The 27,052-nt window shown below is 45.9% G+C and overlaps 1 protein-coding gene across 2 annotated transcripts in view; it reads left to right on the forward strand.

Annotated features, from left to right (window-relative positions):
- The window catches only part of LOC145360498 (neurotrypsin), a 39,578-nt gene that overhangs the window by 1,252 nt on the left and 11,274 nt on the right, over positions 1 to 27,052 (forward strand). For both annotated transcript variants that reach the window (XM_080215747.1, XM_080215748.1), the window contains exons 3-13: positions 5,063 to 5,305; positions 6,670 to 6,808; positions 9,608 to 9,786; positions 11,901 to 12,048; positions 13,561 to 13,739; positions 15,387 to 15,528; positions 16,491 to 16,696; positions 18,422 to 18,563; positions 20,803 to 21,008; positions 24,616 to 24,694; positions 26,339 to 26,461. In XM_080215747.1, the coding sequence (XP_080071873.1) occupies positions 5,063 to 5,305; positions 6,670 to 6,808; positions 9,608 to 9,786; positions 11,901 to 12,048; positions 13,561 to 13,739; positions 15,387 to 15,528; positions 16,491 to 16,696; positions 18,422 to 18,563; positions 20,803 to 21,008; positions 24,616 to 24,694; positions 26,339 to 26,461 (1,786 nt within the window). The remainder of the gene's footprint in view (positions 1 to 5,062; positions 5,306 to 6,669; positions 6,809 to 9,607; positions 9,787 to 11,900; positions 12,049 to 13,560; positions 13,740 to 15,386; positions 15,529 to 16,490; positions 16,697 to 18,421; positions 18,564 to 20,802; positions 21,009 to 24,615; positions 24,695 to 26,338; positions 26,462 to 27,052) is intronic.

Here is a 27,052-nt window from a genome sequence, read left to right on the forward strand (position 1 = left end):
CAGTTGGAATAATATAATTCTGGGTGAGATTTTACGGACACACAGCATGAACTGAAGCGATCAAACAGTTCATCTGGGTTTCTGTATCCCTTTACACGTGCACACACACACACACATATACACTCTCTCTCTCTCACACACATAAACACTCTCTCACACACACGCACACACATTTACACACACTCTCTCACACACACACATACACACGCTCTCTCACACACACACATACACACGCTCTCACACACACATATACACACGCTCTCTCTCACACACACATTTACACACACTCTCACACACACACATACACACGCTCTCTCACACACACACATACACATACTCTCTCACACATACACAAACATAAACATATCCATACTCACACACACATATATATATACATACACATATTCACACACATGCACCCTCTCATGCATACACACATACTCTCTCACACACACATACATATACACACACATGTTCACACACACATATATACACACATACACACTAACACACATTCATATATATTCACATACAAAACCACACATGTGCACATACAAAAACACACTTATGCATGCACATGCACCTAAATGTACAGAAACACACATGAAAATGCATACACATACAAAGACATACACAAATCACCACCCCCCACCCCCACTGGCTGCATGCATAGATAACAGCCCCAATATTTACTGTAGTGGGAGTGGGGCTGGGAGAGATCATTTCACGTCAAGAAATTGTCACACATCTTGGACATTTTGACTCTGTCAAAAGTTTTAAAAAATAGAAGAAAGACTTACATTTATATATTATCTTGCATTATCTTAGGATATCCCAAAGACTTTTACAGCTTATGAATTACTTTTTAAAGTACAGTCACATATATTGGGATACAGTATTGTTTCTTGTGTGCCATACAAAGCATTCTGTGAATAATGTATTTAGGGGAGAAGGAAAGGAGAGAGTGCAGAATGTAGTATTGCCATCATAGCTAGGGTGTAAAGAAAGATCGACTTAATATGAGGTAGATCCATCCAAAAGTCTGATGAAAGCAGAGAAGAAGTTGTTCTTGAGTCAGTTGGTACGTGACCTCAGACTTTTGTATCTTTTTCCTGATGGAAGAAGGTGGAAGAGAGAATGTCCAGGGTTCGTGAGGTCCTTAATTATGCTGGCTGCTTTTCTGAGGCAGCGGGAAGTGTAGACAGAGCCAATGGATGGGAGGCTGTTTCCTCAAACTCGAATGCACCTTAAATCGGAGTGGACAGCATTGCTTTAGAACTGTAGCATTGTAAAATGAGGTTACTTCTTGTTGTCTCTGATACTCAGCTTGGTATGCTGAATGTCTGAAATTAGGCCAATCGAGATCCCCTCTGACTTGTATAGTGTCCAGAGCATCAGCCTCCGACCAGATGTGGCTCGAGGTAGGAGTTCTCCAATTTTCTGGGGTTGAGGCACGTGTCAGAGAGCATGGAAACTTGTTTATAAGAGTCTAAATACATCATTTTTGCAGTATTGCAGTTTGGCTAAAGGCTATGAATTGAAACCCCACTCTACACTTGAACACATGATCTGGCCTGATGCTGAGGGGCAGTACCAAGGGAGTGCTATATTGCTGCACTGCCAGCTTTTGGATGTTAAACTGAGGCTCTGTCCTCCATTATAATAGATCCGGTAGCACTATAAGAACATAAGAACTAGGAGCAGGAGTAGACCATCTGGCCCCTCGAGCCTGCACCGCCATTCAATAAGATCATGGCTGATCTTTTCTTGGACTCAGATCCACCTACCCACCCATTCACCATAACCCTTAATTCCTTTACTGTTCCAAAATTTACCTATCCTTGCCTTAAAAACATTCAATGAGGTAGCCTTAACTGGGCAGGGAATTCCACAGATTCACACCCCTTTATGTGAAGAATTCCCTCCTCAACACAGTTCTAAATCTCCTCCCCCTTATTTTGAGGCCATGCCCCCTAGTTTTATCCACAGGGAGGAGGGAAATCTCCCAGTGTTCCAGAGCAACGCTTCTCTCACAATCATCTCCACTAAAAGTTGACTGCCTATTTACTCATTCATTTGCTAAGTGCATGGCATTGCTGTTCAAAAATTGGCTGCCATGCCTAAGCACATAAAAATAATGATTGTATTTCAAAAGGCAATCTTTCCATTGTAAAGCACTTTGCAACATTCTGTAGACATGAGAAAGCAATGTAAATGGGAAATTTTCATTCAAAGTATTTCATGCCTTGTTTGATGTGGTTCTGCATTTTCATTTAATGGGGTGATTTAGTCTACACTGCGAAACACGTGCATGCACTCAAAATCTGGGGCAGAATTTTCTCAAAACAAATCTAAGTGTCGGACAGGCAAGAAAATGATAGGTTTCCTCGCCGGTATTTTCAGTGAGGTAAGTAACATAAATTTAAGCACTCTGCAAAACAGGAGCCACTGTGCAAATCTTGCCAGTAAGGCGGGGCGTGAGTGGAACCTATGAAGCCGGCTGCTGAGCTTCTGGGGCGCCATTGCGCAAGTGCACTGATCTCCCAGTATACTGTGTATATTACCCTCCCCCATCAACCCAATGACTGCCCGGACATCGCCTCCACCCCTCCGCCACCTCTCCCAATGCCCGCTCCCGATAATTTAGTACTCCAGATATCCACCAACTGATCCCCGCCCCAGACGTCACCTGCCCCGCCCCAACTCTCCAATCACTGCCCCTAACCCCCCAATCACCACTCCATCACCCCTCCCCCTGGGCTGGCACCGTTCCATGGAAATTGCATCATTAATATTGAAATCAATGAGTGTGAGGTGGCAAAACAGTGCCAACATGATCGCAAGAGGCAAGAAACCAGGCACAAGCCTGACTTTTTCACCTCTCGCTCTATCTGACCAGCTCACCGTGCCTATTGACCATGTGGTGAACCAGTAATATTGCACTTCCATTCTCTGGTTTGTCCTCAGCTGGAATATTGTCACAGTTCCAGACACCATGTCTTAGCAAGGTAGTAAAGGCATTAGAGGAGGTGCAGAAAAGATTCATGAGGATGGTTCCCAGGATGAAGAACTTCAGTTACTTGGACACACTGGAGAAGTAAGGACCATTCCTCTTCTTGAAGAAGAGAAGGTAGAGAGGAGATTTGATTGGGTTCGTCAAGATTGTGAGGCGTCTAGGCAGAGCAGATAGGGAGAAATGGTTCCCATTGGTGGAAAGGAGTGAGAATGAGTGGGCATAGGTTTAACATAATTTGCAAAAGGGGCATTGGCAACGTAAGGAGAAACTTATTCACACCGTGAGCGGTTAGAATTTGGAATGTGCTGCCTTAGAGTGTGGTGGAAACAGATAAAATCAAGACAGTAACAAGAGAATAGGATCATTACCTGGAAAGGATATATTTGGGACCCAGAGGGAAACCCACATTAGGTGGCTTGCTCTTTCAGACGAGTATTGTGAGCAAGTTTGGGTTCCATATCTAAGGAAGGATGTGTTGTCCTTGGAGAGGGTCCAGAGGAGGTTCATGAGAATGATCCCGGGAATGAAAGACTTGATGTATAAGGAGAGTTTGAGGTCTCTGGGTCTGTACACTATGGAGATTAGAAGGATGAGGGGGTGGATCTCATTGAAACTTACAGAATACTGAAAGCCCTGTATACAGTGGACATGGGGAGAGACTAGAATCCAAGGGCGCATCATCAGAGCACTGAGATGAGGAGGAAATTTCTTCAGCTAGAGAGTGGTGAATCTGTGGAATTCATTGCCACAGAAGGGCAGGTCATTGAGTGTATTTAAGACAGAGTTAGGTAGGTTCTTGATTGGTAAGGGGATCAAAGGTTTCTCAACCCCGTTCTCCATAACCTATCAGCCATGACTGAATGGCAGAGCAGACTCGATGGGCCAAATGGCCTAATTCTGTTCCTATGATCTTATGAGCAGCATGGCAATGATGGCTGTGACCCTTCTCTGATCTGTGGTAGAAGCTGCTTTCCTTTTGGATTCAACAGCTTTGAAAGATGATTCCTAAATCTCATTACTTTTAAAACCTGCATATGTTGTGTAACTTGTTTATATATGTGTATATGGAAATTCTGTGGGTATTTTGACATGTTTGCTGAGGATGCAGAGGGTCTAATACACAGAATCAAGGAGCAGTTAGAGACAGGCTAATGTTTGTAACTCCCCACATGTTGAGTTCTCTGTTCTCTCTGCACAATGAGTGCTACAAAAGACTCTACTGGCTGGAAGATGGACTGTCCCTGCCTCCAGCTCATTGTCTCATTGGTGGCTCATTGGGTAGCACTCTTGCCTCTGTGTCTGCTGGTTGTAGGTTCAAATTCCACTTCAGAGACTTAAGCATAAAAATCTAGACTGGTGCAGCGCTGAGGGAGAGCAGAGCTGTGTGGATGTGTCTCAGGTGATGGGCAGGATTGTATGGCCTTGCACGGGTGAGACCAGAAATTCCCACCTGAGATTTCCATTATTGGAGCCTTGCCCACTCCGATTCCTTGGCGGGCAAGGTGGTAGACTTCCGGCCGATATGTCTAATGGAGGCCTTGCCTGCCTAGATGTAAAGGACCACATGGCACTGTTGTGAAGAACAGGCAAGTTCTCTCTGCCCAACCTGGCCAATATTCATCCTCTGATCACCATCACTAAAACAGATAATCTGGTCACTACCACATCATTGTTTTTGGGAGTTTGCTGTGTTTCTTACATTACAACAGCACTTTAAAAGTACCTTGTTAACTGTAAAGGGCTTTGTGATGTCCTAAGGTTTTGAAAGGTTTATATAAAAGCAAGCCTTTCATTAACTAGTTGACACAGTAATGCCAATAAATATTACGTATAAAGAGAGAGCAGCGATGGTTAAAGTTTAGACACTTTGCATAAGGAATTGGAAGGGATTAGTCGAAAGTAATACATTCACAAACACCCATTTGGGGTTGAAACACAAGGAACATTGCCAAGTTCCTGGAGGCAGAGACTAACCCACTCTCTTTAACAGTGTAAAAGCGGGTGTAGAAGAAACCTAATTCCTCGATCTGGCCCTTGTTTCCACAGCTGTTAACCGGTGCTTGGGCGGTTTCTCTGAACTGGGTCATTATACCGGGTCAGTAACCTTCACTGTGACAGGGGAAGAGTGCCTGAAGTGGACAGAATTCCCAGACTATGTCCAGCAGTATCCCAACAAGGGCCTTGGCGACCACAACTTCTGCCGCAATCCCGACGGCGAAACCATCCCGTGGTGCTTCTACCGCAAGGAGACAGGGTCAATAAGCTGGTCAGAATGTGACTGCAATCACGGTAAACACGTTGTTTCTGTTTTCATTCAACGCAGCTTTTAATTCGGGTGGAAGGATCCCATGACTGTCACCCCATGATGATCTGGGGAGAATGTGCAAACTCCACACAGACAGCGGTCCCACTGGGAATTGAACCCGCGTCCCTATCGCTGTGAGGTAGCAGTGCTAGCCACCGTGCCACCATTCCCCGCTACCCTGTTAATTTTCACTCTTTCACATCTTGGGTGTCTTTAAGCTGAACATTCTCTGCTCCTTTGCCTTCAGGAGTATGCCCTGATGGTGTATTTCTCGCCAGGCATTTCTGGAAGCCAATCAAATGTAGATTCTTACCCCCTTCACTCCCTCCCTAATGGGGGGATGGCAATGGGAGCACCACCTCCCAAACTGAGAGGCTGAGAGCAGCTCTCCACTCAGCCTTCTAAACAGCAAAAGGTACCAAATTTAAAAGAGCTCACAGCCAGAGGGAATCCACAAAAGAACTCCAAAAAGTTTCCAAAAGTCACAAAACTTGATTGTATTTTTTGGTTAATGAATGGGTGTTGTATTTATTTGAACAGCCTTCCAGTGGAATCCTACTTTATCCAGTGTGTTATTTATTTAGTTAAAGTTCCCAGTTAGTTAAATAAATAAATTGTTCAGTGTTCCTGTTAAAGTGAGTGTCAGGTATTTCTGTTAGTCAACCTCTAAACCACATTAAAGAACACTTCACACCTTTCCACACACTTCTAACAGATTACGAGACGAGCTATTCCTCTTTGGGGGATTTGGTGCTATGTCTTAAAGGGGAACACTAACCCCCCTCGTGGTAACAATATGTACAAGTGGTCCAGGAAAGCGCTGGGGGACTGAAAGTGAGATTTATGGAAACAGTTGAAATTTCAATTTGAATTTGACCCTCTGGGTCAGGCTGGTTGAACAATAATACAGTCCACACCAGCCTACCCATGTGCAATCTTTAAGGTTTACCTCAAGCTTATGGTCAAATTGTTTCTGCAAATGGCCTTCAGCCTAAACCCCGGACAGGCAAGCGATGCATTGGCTGCAGTTATGTTGTGGCAGCAACAATGCGTTAGAGATTTGAGGCCAGGTGGAGCTGCATTAGTGCTTCTGGACTTGGAGAGCACTCCTTTAGCTGGGAGATGGAAAATTACAATGTGGTTACACCACCTCGTTATGCTGCAATTAGTTGCGAGTTAAGATGCATTTGGGAAATTTTAGAGGTTGCGTAAGCGTTTCCAACACTTTCAATAACTGGTTCGAGGTGTTTTTTCTCGGTCTGCCTAATACACACCTATTTATTTTGATTAAGGAATTGCTATTTCTCAAAGGACAAAAGACTGTTCATAGTTTTCTTGGGTTTTTAAGGTGCCGTTCGGCTGAGTGGAGGAGCCAGCCCACATGAGGGGAGAGTGGAGTTGCTCTACAATGGACAATGGGGCACTGTCTGTGACAAGAGTTGGGATGATAGAGATGCCAGTGTGGTCTGTCGGCAGCTGAGCCTGAGGTATGAACATCGGAACAATACATCCAGCAATTACCCAGAACGTAGCAATTATAGCTGTTGCCAAGGTTATATTAAACCTCTGTGGCGACGTATAGCTCTTGGCATCATATTGTTCAACACTTAATCATTTTAAAAGACAGTTTTTGCTCGACCATGCCAGGCATCAGTTTTGAGCCATGTCATTGCTGGCTGGTCGAGGTGTTGTTCGATTTGTCTCTTTGATCATTGCTTTTAAATGACAAAGTTTGGTGTACAAAGTGGCTCTGTTAATTGGGCCTGTGCTGTATTAGGCAGAGAGCAAGTCCAATCTTGCCAAGCTTAGATTGTATAGCAACTGTGTAATAACTGCCTCCAAGGCCAGTGTCCCTTCACCAAATTTAGATTTATTTACACAGTAAGCAACACTCGGACACATACTTCCTTGTACAGGGTATAAACCCCGAGTGCCAGTAACCCTGACATTCCACATTATGTAACTAGTAAGAAGTCCCACAACACCAGGTTAAAGTCCAACAGGTTTATTTTGTCATTAGCTAAATTGATCTGAGTGTCGGGGGATTAGCTAGGGTAAATGTGTGAGTTACAGGAACAGGGCCTGGATGAGCACAGACTCGCTGGGCCTCATGGCCTCCTTCTGTATTGTAAGGTCTCAATGAAATGCCACTGTGGCAGCAGGTGGAATTTAAATTTGATTAATTAATAATAAAACCTGGGATTGAAAACTAATCGTGATGTGGAGATGCCAGCGTTGGACTGGGGTAAACACAGTAAGAAGTCTCACAACACCAGGTTAAAGTCCAACAGGTTTATCTGGTAGCAGATGTTACTAGCTTTTGGATCGCTGCTCCTTCGTCAGGTGAATGGGAGTTCTGTTCACAGGGCATATAAAGACACAAACTCAATTTACAGAATAATGATCGAAATACAAGTCTTTACAAGTAATCAAGTCTTAAAGGTGCAGACAATGTGAGTGGAGAGAGCATTAAGCACAGGTTAAAGAGATGTTTATTGTCTCCAGCCAGGACAGTTAGTGAGATTTTGCAAATCCAGGCAAGTCATGGGGGTTACAGATAGTGTGACATGTGGGTTCAAGTCACATGATCTGTAACCCCCATGATTTGCCTGGACTTGTAAAATCTCACTAACTGTCTTGAAAAGCTAGTGTCAGTGATGGTATTCGTGAAGCTATCGTCGATTGGTGGAAAAACACATCTGGTTCACTAATGTTCTTTAGGGAAGGAAATCTGCCATCCTTACCGGGTCTGACCTACATGTGAATCCAGAGCCACAGCAATGTGGTTGACTCTTAACTCCCTTCTGAAATGGCCTAGTAATAAGCTCAGTTCAAGGGCAACTGGGGATGGGCAACAAATGCTGTCTTTGTTAGTAGTTCTCATGTCCCATGAAAGAAAAATAAAAGCGACACTGGGTAAAATGGAGGTCAATTGTGGACCAGCCATGATCCCATGAACCAACAAGACAGGTTCGGGGAGTGGGGGGTGGAGGAGGGGGGAGCATTTCCTGTGAGTATTGGGAATGGAAGAAGTTTGGGCACAGGAGCTTTCTGTTGTACTTTGTGTTGGTATAATAATATTAACATAAAGTGGGGTCTGTTTTATTGATTTGATTTGATTTATTATTGTCACTTGTAATAACACACAGTGAAATGTATTGTTTCTTGCGGTATACAGACAAAGCATACCATTCATAGAGAAGGAAATGAGAGAGCGCAGAATGTAGTGTTACAGTCATAGCTAGGGTGCAGAGAAGGATCAACTTAATGCAAGGTAGGTCCATTCAAAAGACAGATGGCAGCAGGGAAGAAGCTGTTCTTGAGTCGATTGGTCCATGTCCTCAGGCTTTTGTGTCTTTTTCCTGATGGAAGAAGGTGGAAGAGAGAATGGCCGGGGTATGTGGGGTCCTTAATTATGCCGGCTGCTTTTCCAGGGCAGTGGGAAGTGTAGACAGAGTCAATGGGTGGGAGGCTGGTTTGTCTGATGGACTGGGCTATGTACACGACCCTTTGTAGCTTCTTGCCATCTTGGGCAGAGCAGGAGCCATACCAAACTGTGATACAACCAGAAAGAATGCTTTCTATGGTGAGAGTCGTAGCGGACATGCCAAATTTCCTTAGTCTTAGTGAATGGCTTCAAGAGGGAGATAGATATATTTCTAACTACATAAAAGGGATAAGGCGATTTTGGAGGGCTGGTGGATTTGAGACCACGGAGAGATCAGCCATGATCTGATTGAATGGCGGAACAGGCTGGAAGAGCTGAATTTGTCTATTTCTCCTCATTTCTATGTTCCTGCGTTGCCGTGGGGAAAGGGAAGACAAGGTTCTGGTGTGACCCATTAGGGCAGTATGTGCTGCCTCCTGTTATTTTAGCAGCTTTGCAGGCTTAAAACAATCCTAGGAGAATGAAACCCAATGAATTGAGAAACAGCATATTTATTTATTAAATCTGCTGCATGCTATTTTTAGGTCATTGATTAACATCCTTGTTAAGTTTCTGCATTATTTTGTCACGGTCATTAGTCTAGTTATTTTTAGGAAGTTAACCGTATCAAAATAGCACAAATTTGTCAGCTAGCATACTAAAAATAATTCAGAGGAAAAACATGTAGTGTGAGCAATTGTACTCATGAAATAACAGTTGTTACTTCCTGTCCATTTCCATTTTATCCTCTCTCTCCTTCCCGCTCTTTCCATTCTCTCCATGAACCCCTTTTCCCAACCTCTTAACCCTTCCTTTTCACCCCCGTCCCTACTTTCTCTTCTGTTGCTTGCGTTCGCAGTGAAACGGGGGTTGGAAAGAAGAACTCATTGTTCGGTGCGGGAGCAGGTCCCATACACATGGATGCGGTTCACTGCCGTGGTGACGAGATTGCCTTGCTGCAGTGTAGGAACAGCACGTCAGCGAGTGGAACTTGTAGCCACCACAATGATGCAGGGGTTGTGTGCGGACTGCCAGAAGGTAAAGGCCAGGAATAAACTCCTCAGCAAGCGTAACTGGAAAGATTTGCAAAGTAAAATGGTTGACCTGAATAATATATTATACTAAAATACCATATAATAACATAGTGTAAATGTAATGTCGCCATAGTCCCAGATGACAATTAAACTTTATTAGTCACAAGTAAGGTTTACATTCACACTGCAATGAAGTTACTGTGAAATTCCCCTAGTTGCCACATTCCGGCACCTGTTCAGGTCAATGCACCTAACCATCTTTCAGGCTGTGGGAGGAAACTAAAGCACTCTATTATAAAAAGGATATTATTAAACTAGACAGAGTGCAGAAGAGATTTACTAGGATGCTACTGGGACTTGATGGATTGAGTTATAAGGAGAGGCTGGATAGACTGGGACTTTTTTCTCTGGAGCATAGAAGGCTGAGGGGTGATCTTATAGAGGTCTATAAAATAATGAAGGGCACAGATCAGTTAGATAGTCAATATCTTTTTCCAAAGGTAGGGGAGTCTAAAACTAGAGGGCATAGGTTTAAGGTGAGAGGGGAGAGACACAAAAGTGTCCAGAGGGGCAATTTTTTCACACAGAGGGTGGTGAGTGTCTGGAACAAGCTGCCAGAGGTAGTAGTAGAGGTGGGTACAATTTTGTCTTTTAAATAGCTTCTAGACAGTTGCATGGGTAAGATGGGTATAGAGGGATATGGGCCAAATGCAGGCAACTGGGACTAGCTTAGGGGTTTCTGAAAAAAACGGCAGCATCAACAACTTGGGCCAAAGAGCCTGTTTCCATGCTGTAAACCTCTATGACTCTATCACCCGGAGGAAACCCATGCAGACACAGGGAGAATGTGCAGATTCCACACAGACAGTGACCCAAACCTGGAATCAAACCCGGGTCCCTGGCCCTGTGAGGCAGCAGTGCTAACCACAGTGCTACCGTGCCGACCATAGACTGCTCACCCTTTTCAGGGGAAGGAGCTGGCTGGTGGTGGTTTAATCCGAGGATCAACACACCTCAGGCAAGGGGCAAGGTTTAGAAGGCAAGTCATTCATGAATAACCTCAGCCGGTATGGGAATTGAACCTGCACAGTTGGCATCGCTTCATATCGCAAAACAGCCAATTGAGCTAACCGGCCCCGTAATAGTGTATAAAATATTATATAACATAATATTCTGTAATATAATACAATATTGTATCGTAATACAATAGACAAAGAACTAAAAAACAATTTAATGCCACTGGATTCTCTGAGCATCCCACCGTCTATCGAATCCCATTTCTCCACATAAGCATAAGTTTTCGTTCGGAGAGTGAGTAGAAATGTCTCTTAGAGTACACAGAGTGAATTCTCCAACCTCATCCATGGCCTGAATTCTCCGGACCGGCTGCAGCGAACGGAGATTAGGCTGAGCAGATGCAGGCCTTTATATTTTCTCTCTGTGACGGACACACTGTCCTGGAACCTAGCAATGACGTTCCACAACCTGGAAGCAAAGCGAGAGCGGACAAAGATTGGGCAGACTGTCCTGCATGATTAGGCTGTGCCGCTTCCTGGGGCTGGCACCTCCACCCAGCTGCGGGTAGTGAATTGGCCAACATCTTTCTTCATTCATTCGTGCGACATGGGCATCGCTGGCTGACCAGCATTTATTGCCCATCCCTAGTTGCCCGAGTGCAGTTGAGAGTCAACCACATTGCTGTGGATCTGGTTGACCAGACCAGGAAAGGACGGCAGATATCCTTCCCTAAACCAGATGGCTTTTTCCAATAATGTAAAGTGGTTTCACAGTCATCAGTAGATTCTTAATTCCAGATATTTTTATTGAATTCGAATTCCACCGTCTGCCATGGCGGGATTCGAAGTCAGGTCCCCAGAATAATAGCTGAGTTTCTGGGTTAATAGTCTAGTGACAATACCACTTGACCATCGCCTCCCCTTACTAAATCTAACCTCACCTATCTATGCCACAGACTGTCCTACATGACATGGTACTATAGTGCCGTAAGGTTACCATCATTGAGATTGAATGTGGAAATCAGGATTGGCATTGATTGAGGAATAGATTGATATTGAAATATCACTTTGCGTATCTTTGTCTTGCCTTTCTCAAGTGCAGGTTCAGTCATGCCCATTCGCCTGGTTGGAGGGAAGGAGGACTATGAAGGTCGAGTTGAGGTGTTCCATGGTGGAGAGTGGGGGACTGTGTGTGATGACCAGTGGGATGATCTGGATGCTGAGGTGGTCTGCAGACAGTTGGGCTTAAGGTATGACAAGGACAGAATGTGAAGCTTTTTGTTTGCTTGTTCGAAGGTTCAGATCTACTGTGTATTTTCTTATTCATTCAAGGGATGTGAGCACCACTGGCTGGGTGACCATTTATTGCCCATCCCTTACTACCCTGGTGGACCTAGCCAGCGACACCCACATCCCATCAACAATTCTTCTTCAAATCACAAGAAATGAAATGAATTATCATTTGCCAATACAGCATAGCCATTTCATAGAATCCCTACAGTACAGAAACAGGCCATTCATCCCATCGAGTCTGCACCAACAACAATCCCACCCAGGCCCTATCCCCATAACCCCACAAATTTACCTCACAAATCCCTCCAACCTGTGCATCCTGGGACACTAAAGGACAATTTAACATGGCCAATCAACCTAACCCACACATCTTTGGACTGTGGGAAGAAACCGGAGCACCCGGAGGAAACCCACGCAGACACGGGGAGAATGTGCAAACTCCGCACACAGACAGTGACGCAAGCCAGGAATCAAACCCCAGGTCCCTGGCACTGTGAGGCAGCAGTGAGGCAGAGAGACATCAACTAGTTAATCATAGAATCTCTGCAGTGCAGAAGGAGGCCATTTGGCCCATTTAAGCCTGCACTGACAACAATCCCACCCAGGCCCTATTCCCCATAACTCCATGTTTTTATCCTTTTTGAAGTTAGTTTATTAGCGTCACAAGTCGGCTTACCTTAATACCTCTATGCAGTTACTGTGAAAAATCCTCTAGTTGCTGCACTCCGGTGCCTGTTCGGGTACACTGAGGGAGAATTTAGCACGGTCAATGCACCTAACCATCACGCCTTTCTGTGGGAAGAAACTGGAGCACCCGGAAGAAACCCACAAAGACACAGAGAGAGCATGTCACCCGAGGTCTGAATCGAACCTGGGTCCCTGGCGCTGTGAGGCAACAGTGCTAACCACTGTGCAACCATACCATATTGTGAACTGTGTGATATAATGCAGAAGGACTACGGACAGCGATCTTGTGATCTTAATGGAATTTCTACAGGGCATGAAACAAACAACTGTTTATTTCCTCGACCCATTCATCTGTATGTAAAAAAAAAGCCTTAATGGCTTCTAAAGACTTGCAGTGAAATTAATGACACATTCTAGGTAACATTTCTGTAATGTTCAACCTAGAGTTACAAACAATTAACATCTCATGTGAAGAAATAGTTCAGCAACATCGACAGCTCCTATTTCACAAGCATGAAGGTAAAAGCTTTGATTTAACTTGTGAGTAAACTCAATAGAAGGGAACCCCCGCTGACTCTGTGTCATAAAGCCCTGGCTATGTAATCACCTATAAGGTATATGTTTCTGTTCTGTTAATTGTATATCACATGTTGTTAATTATATACGGAGGTGGAGAACATCACTTGGGGGTTTAATTAAGCACATATAAAGTGACACTTACTGAAACTGTAGCGTGGTTGGTTTCGGAGGTGAACGCCTGCTCTTGTCTCTTCCCTCCGTAGCGGGACCGCCAAGTCCTGGATGTGGTCACACTTTGGGCACGGGTCTGGCCCAATACTGCTGGATGAAGTTGAGTGCACAGGCAATGAGCTGTACCTGGACGAGTGTAAGAAGAGCCACTGGGGACAGCACAACTGTGAGCATGCGGAAGATGCTGGAGTCTCCTGTAACCCATTTACAGGTATGTAGTTCCTGTGTTTTAAGTTGATTTATTGGGGGGGCGGGGGTGGTGGTGGGGGGCAGGGAGCAGTGGGGGGGGGTGGGGAGGGGGGGCTGCAGAGATTCAAAATAGCCGACCTCCCACTACCAAGACTGACAGCAGGATTTAGCTCCAACCCTTTTATGATGCCCTCCATACCAGGCAACATCCTGGTAAATCTTTTCTGCACCCTCTCCAAAGTCTCCACATCCTTCTGGTAGTGTGGCGGCCAGTGTTGAACACTATACTCCCAAGTGTGTCCAAACTAAATTTCTATAAAGCCGTAACGGGGCTTGCCAATTTTTAAACTCAGTGCCCCGGCCGATGAAGTCCAACTGGAAAGGAATGGTATCTATTGTTGAACTCAAAATTAAGTCACCACTCTGTTACATCCATACACAAGTCCCAACTAGGACAACCGTTCTACAAACCCTTCCTGGTGTCTGCTTTATAAAGGGCTCAAGGTGATGGTGCCAGCTGTTGCCAGTTACCAAAGGAACCCATATTCAGCGAGTCCCATAGGGAGATCTAATAGTGATTTCCCCATGGAACTGATGGCAGTTATCACACCTTTCAATGTCCCAATGTTTGTAATATATATAAATGATTTGGAGGAAAATGTAACTGATCGATTAGTAAGTTTGCAAACGACGCAAAGGTTGGTGGATTTGCAGACAGCAATGAGGACCATCAAAGGATACAGCAGGATATAGATCAGTTGGAGACTTGGGCAGAGAGGTGGCAGATGGAGTTTAATCCAGCCAAATGTGAGATAATGCATTTTGGAAGGTCTAACACAGATAGGAAATATACTGTAAATGGCAGAACCCTTAGGAGTATTGATAGGCAGAGGGAGCTGGGTGTACAGATACACAGGGTGGCATGGTGGCACAGTGGTTAGCATTGCTGCCTCACAGCTCCAGGGGTCTGTGTTCGATTCCCGGCTCGGGTCACTGTCTGTGCGGTGTTTGCACATTCCCCCCTGTCTGTGTGGGTTTCCTCCGGATGCTCCAGTTTCCTCCCACACTCCAAAAATGTGCAGGTTAGGTTGATTGGCCACGATAAATTGACCCTTAGTGCTGTGGGATGCATAGGTTAGAGGGATTAGTGAGGCAAAAATGTGGAGTTGTGGAGATAGATAGTGCCTGGGTAAGATTGTTGTTGGTGCAGACTCAATGGGCCGAATGGCCTCCTTCTGCACTGTAGGGTTTTTCTGCTTTCTTTCTATCAAATATTCAGCAGGGCCAGGCAGCCACTGTGGAGAGAGGAGCAGAGGTCACATCTCAGGTTGATGACCTTCTATCAGAACCTCCACTTACATGGTGAATCTGTTCATCCTCCCCTGTCCAAGCACCTTGTGATTCTACCCGTCCCATCAACTGTCCTCCCTCAGCCACTATCTTCAGCAATGAATTGCGTTAGTTGGCCGTTCTCCTCATTAATTCTTGAGAACATTCCTGACCAGGGATAGCTGTGGCATGTCTCTACAGAGCAATGAACCAGAAGTAATTCATGTGTGACGTCTTTTAAGTTATTTCGACACGACGATTTACCTTGTTTCAACTGATGCTCCTAATTTTTCTCCTCTCCATCCAAAATAAATGTCTACGCAACGGATGATTGCTGCAGACGGTATGGTCCGACTGGTTGGAGGCAGGGATTCCAGCGAGGGGAGATTGGAAATCTATCGCAACGGAGCATGGGGTACGGTGTGTGACGACAATTGGACAGACCTGAATGCTCAGGTTGTTTGCCGCCAGCTTGGATTCAGGTAACGTCGAATGCTTTTGACATCCTGTATTTTATAGAATGATACAATGCAGAAGGAGGCTCTTTGGCCCACAGTGCTCATGCCAGTGGCATTGTGAGGCAGCAGTGCTAACCACTGTGTCACTGTGCTGCCCTGTGTGAATCACAATATACACATTCTCTGCCTCACTCGAGTACCGTGCATGAAGGCAAGTGTCCCTTGGAAGAAATGAAATGTCTTAAGCAAAGGACGTGAAGGGGAGAAAAAAGATACTCTATCACAGGAGGTGACGTAGATATTTTCAGAAGGTTCCATTCCTGACAACAGCTTCAACCACACACACCAATTCTGAAGCATTGTTAAGGGTGGCACAGTGGTTAGCACTGCTGCCTCACCACATCAGGGACCCACATTCAATGCTGGCCTCGGGTCACTGGCTGTATGGAGTTTGCATGCTCTCCCCATGTCTGCGTGGGTTTCCTCCGGGTGCTCCAGTTTCTTCCCACAGTCCAAAGATGTGTGGGTTAAGTTGATTGGCCATGACCTTAGTGTCAGGGGGATTAGCAGGGTAAACATCTGGGGTTGTGGGAATAGGACCTGGGTGGGATTGTGGGTGGTGCAGACACGATGGGCCGAATGGTCGTCTTCTGCATTGTAGGGAATCTATACTAAGGTCACATAAAGAGTATGGAACTAGATGGAGCTTTACAGAAATTACTTGTTTTATAATACATGCTAGCAGTGTCTTTGAGGGAATAACAGTCCAGTTCTCTTCATTTAAAATTGCTCAATTCAAATTAATGAAAATTGGAGTCATGTGAAATAAGGTCGATTAAATTTGTTGAATTTATACCGAATAACTTGAATTATTTTCTCCAGCACAGAATGGTTTTTTTAGCAGTGGGATCCCAATGTAGTCGAACTTTGCAGTCTTTCAGAGATTGTTCTTGCTGCATCAGGTCTTTGTGTTTCTCATTGATTAGTGGCCCCGGAGTCGTGGCCCCTGAGGCCAGATTCGGACAGGGACGTGGCTTCATACTCCTGGATGAGGTGGCCTGCACCGGGGCTGAACCCAACCTCCTGGCGTGCGCTCGGAGCAACTGGGGCCAACACGACTGCTCGCATCACGAGGACGTGGGCGTGATCTGTGCCCAGGAGGAGGACAATAAAATCAGCCAGTCTAATTTCGGTAAGAAACACGCAGTTTCCCAGCGAACACTTTCACGGGGAGGCTGCGGGAGTGCCTGAGGAAGGGATAGAAGAGTATCGCTGAAGGACATCGGGAGGCGATAGCCCAGTGGTATTATCACTAAACTACTAATCCAAAAACTCTGCAGACCCGGGTTCAAATCCCGCCACGGCAGATGGTGGAATTTGAATTGAATAAAAAAGTCTGGAATGAAGAATTTAATACAAGGGGTTACAGATATAGGGCCTGGGTGGAGCTGTTGTCAGTGCAGGCTTGATGGACCTAATGGCCTCTGTCTGCACTGTAGGGATTCTATGCGTGTACAGCAGAGGAACAGTCGGTCCATATTTGTGTTTATACACCAATCCTCCTCTTCGTCTCACCCCATCGGCCTCTCATTTCTTCCTTGTGTGTTTATCTGACTGGATTAGGGGGAGGTGATGGGCTGGTGGCTAGATCTTAATCCAGAAACTCCGCTAATCTTCTGGGAACCTGTGTTCAAAACCCACAGCAGATGGTGGAATTTGAATTCAATCTAGAAAAATCTGGAATTAAGAATCTACTGATGACCATGAAGCCATTGCCAATTGTTGGAAAACCCATCTGGTTCACTAATGTCCTTTAGGGAAGGAAATCTGCCATCCTTACCCGGTCTGGCCTACATGTGACTCCAGAGCCACAGCAACGTGGTTGACTCTCAACTGTCCTTGGGCAATAAATGGCCAGTCAGCGACACCCATGCCTCTCAATGAATTAAAAAAAAGAAAAGATAGATATCTTCCACCCATGCTAGACTGCCAAATTTCAAATGGTCACAATAGTTCATGATATAGGGGAAAATCATAGAAACTCTACGGTGCAGAAGGAGGTCAAGTCTGCACTGACAACAATCCCAACCAGGCACTATCCCCACAGCCCCACACATTTACCCCACTAATCCATCTAATCTACGCATTCCTGGACACTAAAGGGCAATTTAGCATGGCCAATGCACCTAACTCGCACATCTTTGGAGTGTGGGAGGAAACCAACACACAGTCCAAAGATGTGCAGTTTAGGTGGATTGACCATGCTAAATTATCCCTTAGTGTCCCAAAATGTGCAGGTTAGGGAAATTAGTGAGGTAAATGCATGAGGCTGCAGGGATAGCGTATGGGTGGGATGCTCTGTCAGAAAGTCAGTGCAGACCTGATGGGCCAAATCCACCTCCAGTTCATTTTCAAAATTTCAGATCACAACAATTTGCCCTGTTAAAAAGCAAATTCTCCTCTAGTTCTTCCACTGGTCTCACCCGCAGCCTGTGTCCCTCTGGTTACTGGCCCCATTGTCAATGGAAACAATTTCCCCTTATTCACTCTGTCAAAATCCCCCTTGGTTTTGGATATATGTGCCGGAATTTTACCGGCACGCCCGCCCCGGAATTGGGGCGGATGAGGCTTGTAGAACGGAATACATCTTGGGCAGGATTTTACATGCTTCACCCGAGCGAGGTTATAAAATCCTGTCAATGGTGGGACGGACAACATTAGGACACATATAGGGAGGGATGGGATTACAAAAAGGCCAGGGCGAAAGCGCAAAATCAGAGAGACCCCTGAATGCGTCAGATGGCACATGCGAGGTTAAGAACTATTAAATGTGGAGTTTCCCTGGGCTGGTGGCTGGCTTTTCTCCTGCCCTTCTCAGCCACCCTCCTCGTGCGACATGCCTATCCTGTGTTTACAGGGTCACTTGTCCGGCTTGTGGATGGAGAGAACAGTAAAGAGGGGCGTGTGGAGGTATTCCTAAACGGAGAATGGGGAAGTGTCTGCGATGATGGATGGACAGACAGGAACGCGCAAGTTGTCTGCAGGCAGTTGGGTTACAGGTGAGTCATGGAGCATGGCCGTCTTAAAACACTCAATCATCCCTCTGAGCTCTTCTGTCCAAAACACCCAACTAAAACACACCCAGTGGCCACATTCAGAACATTGAGAAACATGTTGATAATACATTGGTATTACGTTCCTCTTCCAATGAAATGACCCAAATGGGCATCTCCAGTGTTGAGTGTTTTTCCATCGTTGCAAATGTTGGGGAATGCAAGTCGATAGTAATATAACTGGGAATTCTGTGAGTGCTCCATCTTCACCAATTCACTTCAAGGATGGAATATATCAAAGAAAGAGATTGGAATAAAATTGGAATTGGAATAAAAACAGGAAGAGAAATATTGAATTAAGAGAGAGAGAAAATAGAAACAAACTGTAGTATCAAATCATATGAGGGCGGCATGGTGACACAGTGGTTAGCACTGCTGCCTCACAGCTGCAGGGATCCAGGTTCAGTTCCCAGCTTGAGACACTCTGTGTGGAGTTTGCATATTTTCCCCGTGTCTGCATGGGTTTCATCTGGGTGTTCCCATTTCCTCCCACAGTCCAAAGGTGTGCAGGTTAGGTGGATTGACCGTGCTAAACTGCATGGTCTCAGTGTCCTGGGATGTGCAGGTTAGAGGGATTAGTGGGGTAAATATGTAGGATTACGGGGTGGAATTGTGATCGGTGCGTAGCCTCCTTCTGCACTGTAGGGTTTCTATTTGCATTACGGTTTTGATAACCCCCAGTAACAAGTTACTATCTGTGGGATTTTATAGGATTGCTAAATTGCCCCTTAGTGTCCCAAGATGAGCAGGTCCAGAGGATTATCCATGGTAAATGTGTAGGGTTACGGGGATAGGGTCTGTGGGGGTGGGCCTGGGTGGGACATTCTTGTGGAGAGTTAGTGCAGAATCGATGGGCCAAATGGCCTCCTCCAGCACTGTAGGGATTGTACGATTTCTATCGTTTGGGGAATTTCCTCAGCGGTTCCTCCTGATTGGCCCATCGGCCAATGGGGAAACACTATTTTCACTGTTTATCCAGGATTTCTGCTGATGGAACAGCCGCCTGTAAGATCCCCCTATTCCCCCAGTGACATCATCTTTCTATTTCATCCCATTATTCATCATGTTAAGCACCCTTTATTCTCCGCTATTCTAATAAAAATAGTGCCTTTTTTCCCTTCATTGATAACCACAGCAAAATAATTCCCTGTGTAAATAAAAAGCTCTGCGGAGTCCATCCAGCTCCTCAAGCCCCCATTCCATTCAATGATGGATTGCTTGAATCTTAACTCCACCTTCTTGTCTTGAAGGTCTTGCCCTGATGAATTCTCAGTTTTGACCCTCACCTCCAGCCACCTTTCCTTGGCCCCGCCAACCACCCCCTCCCCAACCCTCACCTTTTTTCAGGGTGAGAGTTCCAGATTCCCACCGCCCTTTGTGTGAAGAAGTGCTTCCGCACATCACCCCAGACGGGGCCTCCTAGTTCTTGTTTTAAGGTTGTCCTGGACTCTCCGTGGCAAAAGGATTTGCCATTGGGAATAAAAATTCCTCCAGTCATCGATGGATGGAACTGTGTTAGCGGGAGCAGCGTGGTGGCACAGTGGTTAGCACTGCTGCCTCACAGCGCCAGGGATCCAGGTTTGATTCCCAGCTTGGGTCACTGTCTGTGTGGGGTTTGCACATTCTCCCAGTGTCTGCGTGTGTTTCCTCCGGGTGCTCTGGTTTCCTCCCACATTCTGAAAGAATGGATGGTTTCGATGGATTGCAGGGTCTGTTTGCCCAGACGCAAGGTGGTACTCATTGTGAAGGTTCCTCTGGGATGGCTTCGCCACAGATTTGCCAGGTTATGGCCCTGGGAAATATTGCAATGTCAGGACCAGTGTAACCAAAACGGGGGGAGTGGTGTATAGTGAGGAAGATTGTCAGAGGATATAGCAGGAGATAAATCAGCTGGAAACTGATTAGTGCTGGTTAGGTGCACTGACCCGAACAGGCGCCGGATTGTCACAACTGGGGGGATTTCACAGTGACTTCATTAATGTAAAGCCTTACTGTGACTAATAAATAAAAAAAACTTTAAAAGGTCAGAAACACAGAGGTGGGCAGGGGACAAGATTTCTTGTGTCAATAGCTTTATTGTATGTTTGAGTAGTTAGTGAACACAATGATCAAAATCAATCCTCCAAACCCGAGGCAAGGTCAAAGTGGGAGTCTGACTGTCAACCAAAGACTCTTTCCCTTGCAGTGGCCAATCCAAAGCCAGAACGATGGCCTATTTTGGGGAGGGACATGGAGCTATCCACCTGGACAATGTGAGATGCGCCGGCCACGAGAATTCCCTGGATGAGTGTGGCACATCCGGCTTCGGAATCCACAACTGCTGGCACAGCGAGGATGCGGGTGTCATCTGTGATTACAAGGAGGATCCACTGGAGGTGCTTAGCAGCAACGGTGAGTACTGATGGACACTGACTGGGTGCGAGGGATTATCTCCCAAAATTGGACATTCTTGTTCAGAATTATTGCTGGAAGTTACTGCCTAACTTGCTCCATTATAACATCCTTCGATAGGGATCTTCTGGCCTCCTACCAGCCATCCCATCCCATCCCATCCCATCCTACCACCCCACCCCACCCCCCATGCCCCCAGCATATTTCCCAGCAGTGGAGAAGGCCCATCATTGGACAATTGCAGGATCTTCCAGTCCCACGAATGTTTATGGGATTTTGCGTGCCCCACACCCTCCTTCACTGGGAATGCACTGCGGTTATGAGTTGGGGGGGGAGGGGGTGGGCACCATTGGCAGGCTGGAAAATCCCTGCCAGCGGGAAGGGAAAATCTCGGCCTATGTTCTGATCACAATATCCAAGCCTTCTGACAGTCTACATAAACCCCATCCACTGGTTCTCCTCAGTCAACTCTCTGGTTACATCTGTCCTCAAAGAATTCCAATAGATTCATCAAGCATGATTTCCCTTTTGTAAATCCATGCTGACTTTGTCTGATTGTAGCACTGCCTTCTAAATGCTGAGCTATGAAATCCTTGATAATGGATTCTAGTTGGGGGTGGTGGGGAGTCACCATTGGCTGGACAGGTAAACCCTGCCGAGCAGGACGGGCCAGATAATCTTGGCCTCTGTTTTCACCACAATATCCAAGCCCTGATGTGCAAGGTTTGAAGTTTATTTATTAGTCACAAGTAGGCTTACATTAACGCCGCAGTGAAGTTATTGTGTAAATCCCCTAGTCGCTACACTCCGGCGCCTGTTCGGGTACGCTGAGGGAGAATTTAGCATGGCTATTGCACTTACCCAAATCAATCTCGTGCTCCCAAACCCGAGGCAAGGTCAAAGCGGGAGTCTGACTGCCAACCAAAGATTCTTTCATTTGCAGTCTTTCGGACTGTGGGAGGAAATCAGAGCACCTGGAGGAAACCCACACAGACACAGGGAGGATGTGCAAACTCCACACAAGCAGTGACCCAAGGTTGGAATCGAACCCGTGTCCCTGGCGCTATGAGGCAGCGGTGCTAACCACTGTGCCACCCTATTATTGCCATCAAAAGAAATTGTCAAAAAGGATTTATTGAAATGATTACAGGTATTAGATGTAGTAAAAAGTCCTTTTATTTTTTCTTTACAGATGCCATCTGGCTTATCATATAACTCACAGCATCTTCTGGGTGTATTTTTTAATTAATAGACGTATGATTTTCAAACTTCTCAATTTCACAAATATAACCCTTAGCCAGGAAAATCCAATTTTACTTTCTTCATCTGTGTAGAGAGAAATGTTGTTATAATCTTTCATTCAAATATACCCCACCCTGGTCAGCCCTTACATAAATCATTCAGTAACTGACAAACCTCAGGCAGGGGCACCTCGGCGGCACAGTGGTTAGCGCCGCTGCCTCACAGCACCGGGGATCCGGGTTCGATTCCGGTATTGGGTCACTGTCTGTGTGGAGTTTGCATGTTCTCCCTGTGTCTGCATGGTTTTGCTGCAGTTTCCTCCCCCAGTCCAAAGATGTGCAGGTTAGGTGCATTGGCCAGGCTAAATTGATCCTTAGTGTCAGAGGGATAGGCAGGGTAAATGTGTGAGGTTATGGGAATAAGACCCATGTGGGATTATGGTTGGTGTAGTCTCGATGGGCCGAATGGCCTCCTTCTGCCCTGTAGGGATTCTATGAAAAGGATTGAAACTTGGAAGAATTTTTTTTTGTCAACAAGGATGGTCTTGAGGATCAGTGGGAAGTGTCCCTGCCTCTGAGTTGGACGGTCTGAGTTCAAGTCCAACCCCAGGACTTGATGGTTATGCTAAGTGTGTTAGTGACACAGCCAAACGGATAGATTATCAATCTGCAATGTTCCTGTGGCAGCTCAGCTACACTGATATCAAGCAGCACCCTCATGTTATAGGCTCCGGTGACCAGCAAGCAACCTGACCCAGGAACAAAAGCAAAATACCACGGACTGAAAATCTGAAATAAAAAACAGAAAATGCTGGAGAAACTCAGCAGGCATGGCAGCATTTGTGAGAGCGAAGCAGAATTAAGAATTCGAGTCCGTAACTCTGTTTCATAGAATCCCAAGTGCAGACGGAGGCCATTTGGCCCATCGCGTCTGCACTGACAATGACCCCACCCAGTACCTTTCACCGTAACCCCAGTACTTTGCTAATCCCCCTGACACTAAGGGGCAATTAACCTAACCTGCACATCTTTGGACTGTGGGAGGAAACTGGATTATCCAGAGGAAACCCAGACAGACACGGGGAGAATGTGCAAACTCTGCATATACAATGACCTGAGGCTGGAATTGAACCCAGGTTCCTGGCGCTGTGAGGCAGCAGTGCTGACCAAGAAGCTAATGCCATTTTAATTAACTCATTTTAAGGAGGAACTGGGCGAGTATCTCCTTGTGGAAGGAGCTGGAGGTGATCGGGAAGACTTGACTCATATTGGGCGGGGTGTTCCTGCTGCGTGCGCCCCAAGACCAGAAATTTCCACCTAAAGTCAATGGACCTTCAATTGGCCTGTCAAATATTCAGTCCCACCCGCTACGATTCCTGTGGAGGGCCGGACAGGAAAGCTCTGCCCAATATCAAAGGAGAAGGCTTGGTGGCCAGAATGGCCAATTTTTGTTCCTTGTTTTTGATGATATTTTGTTTAAAATGATACATTATTGATATGACGTGGAGATGTCAGCATTGGGCTGGGTGGGCATAGTAAGAAGTCTCACAACACCAGGTTAGAGTTTATTTGGAATCACGAGCTTTTGGGGCACTGCTCCTTCATCAGGTGAGTGGAGAGGTAGGTTCACAAACACAGCGTATATAGACAGCGACACAATTGCAAGATAATGATTTATTTGGAATCACGAGCTTTTGGAGCAATTGCAATTGTGTCTTTGCCCATATATGCTGTGTTTGTGGAACCTACCTCCCCACTCACCTGATGAAGGAGCAGTGCTCCGAAAGCTCGTGATTCCACATAAACCTGTTGTACATTATTGATAGGCAGTGTGTTATCCCATGTTTCGAAATAAAGTGACATGACTCTAAATTAGATCTATCCCTTCAAGGACATTGTATGAAGCAGGCAAGAATCAAATCCCACTGTGAATCCTTAAGGTCTCATGTAGGGTGGCATGGTGGCACAGTGGATAGCACTGCTACCTCACAGTACCAGAGACCCGGGTTCAGTTCCCAGCTTGGGTCACTGTCTGTGTAAAGTTTGCACATTCACCCCATGTCTGCGTGGATTTCCTCCGGGTGCTCCGGTTTCCTCCCACATCCCAAGACATGCTGGTTAGGTGCATTGGATATGCTAAATTCTCCCTCAGTGTACCCAGAGTGTGGTGACTAGGGGATTTTCAAAGTAACTCCATTGCAGTGTTAATGTAAGCCTACTTGTGGTACAAATAAATAAATGAATTTTTTATTTAAGATGCATCATTTGGCATTTCTGGTCATGATATTCTGTGCTTGACTTGGGTGGAGATTTGACGCTGAAGAATGTTAGTTTAAACATTAATCGCTCTTGTTTGGGATGTTTAGGTGCTTTGCCTTCAGTGTGTGGCCTGCGTTTGATCAATCGTCGTAAGAAACGGATTATTGGTGGGAATAAATCGATCAGGTAGGAACCGAAAATGATATTGTAATCAATGGTATTTTTCTATCCGTCGGGTGACGGGTGACAGTCATCCAATAGTCAGCTGAGTTCAAACTTTCCTCAGTTTGACTTTAGTTTGGAGCAAATCAATAATCGCAAAGATTATTTCATCTATCTGCTAACTCACCAGAAAAGTAGTAGTTTGTGCCGGATCAGTTGATATATTTAGAATCGTAGAATCCCTACAGTGCAGAAGGAGGCCATTCAGTCCATCGAGCCTGCACTACCAACAACGCCATCCAGGCCCTATTCCTATAACCCTACATATTTACTCTGCTAATCCCCTGACACTAAGAGTCAATTTAGCATGGCTGATCCACCTAACCTGCACATCTTTGGACCGTGGGAGGAAACCGGAGCACCCAGAGAAAGCCCAAGCAGACACAGGGAGAATATGCAAACTCCACGCAGACAGTGACCCGAGGCTGGAATCGAACCTGGGTCCCTGGCTCTGTGAGGCAGCAGTGCTAACCACTGTACCACAGTGCCGCCCCAAGATGATCTGGTCATTTTAGTATTGCAATCTCTGATGGACTGTAAAATGCTGCCTTGCTGGATCTAATGACCTGTTGCCATTCCAGCTTTTCTCCTATTATTTCTATCGAGATAATAAAGTGATTGATCCTTTTTTTTCCCCTGGAAAATCCTGCCCTGGGCTTCTGTTTCTCAAACCAGGAATGCCTTTTGTAATGGGAAGAATACATGTACATTTTCTTTTTGTTATTCGTTCAAGGGATGTGGGTATCGTTGGCTGAGTCAGCATCTATTGCCCTTCCCTAATTGCCCCTTGAACCCAGAGGGCAGTTTAGGGTCAATGACATTGCTGAGAGTCTGCATGTAGATCAGACCAGGCAAAGATGGTGGATTTCCTTCCCTAAGAGACATTAATGAACCAAATTGATTGTTACAACAATTGGTTTCACGGTCTTCCTTAGACTTTTGGTTCCAGATTTTTACTGAATTCAAATTTCACCATTTGCCATGAGTGGGATTCGAATCTGGATCCCAGAACATTACCCTGGGTCTCCGGATTACTAGTACAGTGATTATAGAGTCCCTACAGTGCAGAAGAAGGCCATTTGGCCCATTGATCCTGCACCATCCCACCCTATCCCTGTAATCCCATTCATTTACCCTAGCTAATCCCCCCAAAACTAGGGTCAATTTAGCATGGCCAATCTTTGGAGTGCGGGAGGAAACTGGAGCACCCAGAGGAAACCCACGCAGACACAGGGAGAATGTGCAAACTCCACACAGACAGTGACCAAACCCGGGGTCCCTGGACCTTGAGGCAGCAGTGCTAATCACTGTGCCACCATGCCACCTTACTGATGATACTACTATGCCACTGCCTCCCTAGTGTATGGGCTCAACATAAGCAATGAGGGCCTTAATTCGCCGACTGTTCACGCCCTGAGCCGTTGCCAGGAGAGGACAGAGATTTTAGCGCTCAGCCAAATCCCTGTTCACTGCAGGGGGAATCCCGCTGGTGTGAACGGTTAAAGAATCCCACCCAGAATGTGTAGATTACTCTTTCTTTAGTTAACTCTTTACATGCCTGCACTAGGGGTGTTTTTCAGTAAGGAGGTTTCTGACCTGTGTTTGCAGAGGTGGATGGCCATGGCAGGCCTCGCTGAGGCTGAAGACCTTTTACAGAGAGAGCCGGCTACTCTGCGGGGCCACGTTAATCAACAACTGCTGGGTGCTGACTGCAGCTCACTGCTTCAAGAGGTTTGTGCAGGAGAGAATAACCCTTTGTTTTTGATCAGAAGGTACCTTTGGTCACAGTTTCCCCATCCCCGTTTTAGATCTATTAGCGTGGCTGACATGTAACATTGGCTTCTGCAAGTGACTGGCCAATCCCCTCCAACGCCAGCATCACATTGGCAGCGGGCTTCAAAGTGGAGAAGTAACGGTGCAGAACCTGTTTGTGCTGAGGCTACAGCCCGCGAAATGGCTCAGTGGATCAGTTTGTGGGTTCATGTCCCACCCCCAGTGACTTGAATACGATACCCCACGTGCTGTCTCTCAAGTGGGATTGCTAATACGCCTGCCCTCCTGGATGAATGTGGACGGTCTTACGTCACCCTGTTGGAGGTGAGGCCACACTTGGAACATTTTATTCCAAGGAGTAAAACCCTGGCTTGGCCAACTTCTCCCTATAACTCAGGCCCACAAGTCCTGGCAACATCCTCGTAAACCTTCTGGTTTTGGTCACCCTGTGATCGGAAAGACATTGATAAATGGGAAAGAGTGCAAAGAAGATTTACGAAAATGTTGCCAGCATTATTGGGCCTGAGTTATAGGGAGAAGTTGGTTACG

Source organism: Carcharhinus amblyrhynchos, chromosome 31 (genome assembly GCF_965287045.1).
Source record: "Carcharhinus amblyrhynchos chromosome 31, sCarAmb.v2.hapA, whole genome shotgun sequence".
In the NCBI taxonomy this organism is placed as follows: Eukaryota; Metazoa; Chordata; class Chondrichthyes; order Carcharhiniformes; family Carcharhinidae; genus Carcharhinus; species Carcharhinus amblyrhynchos.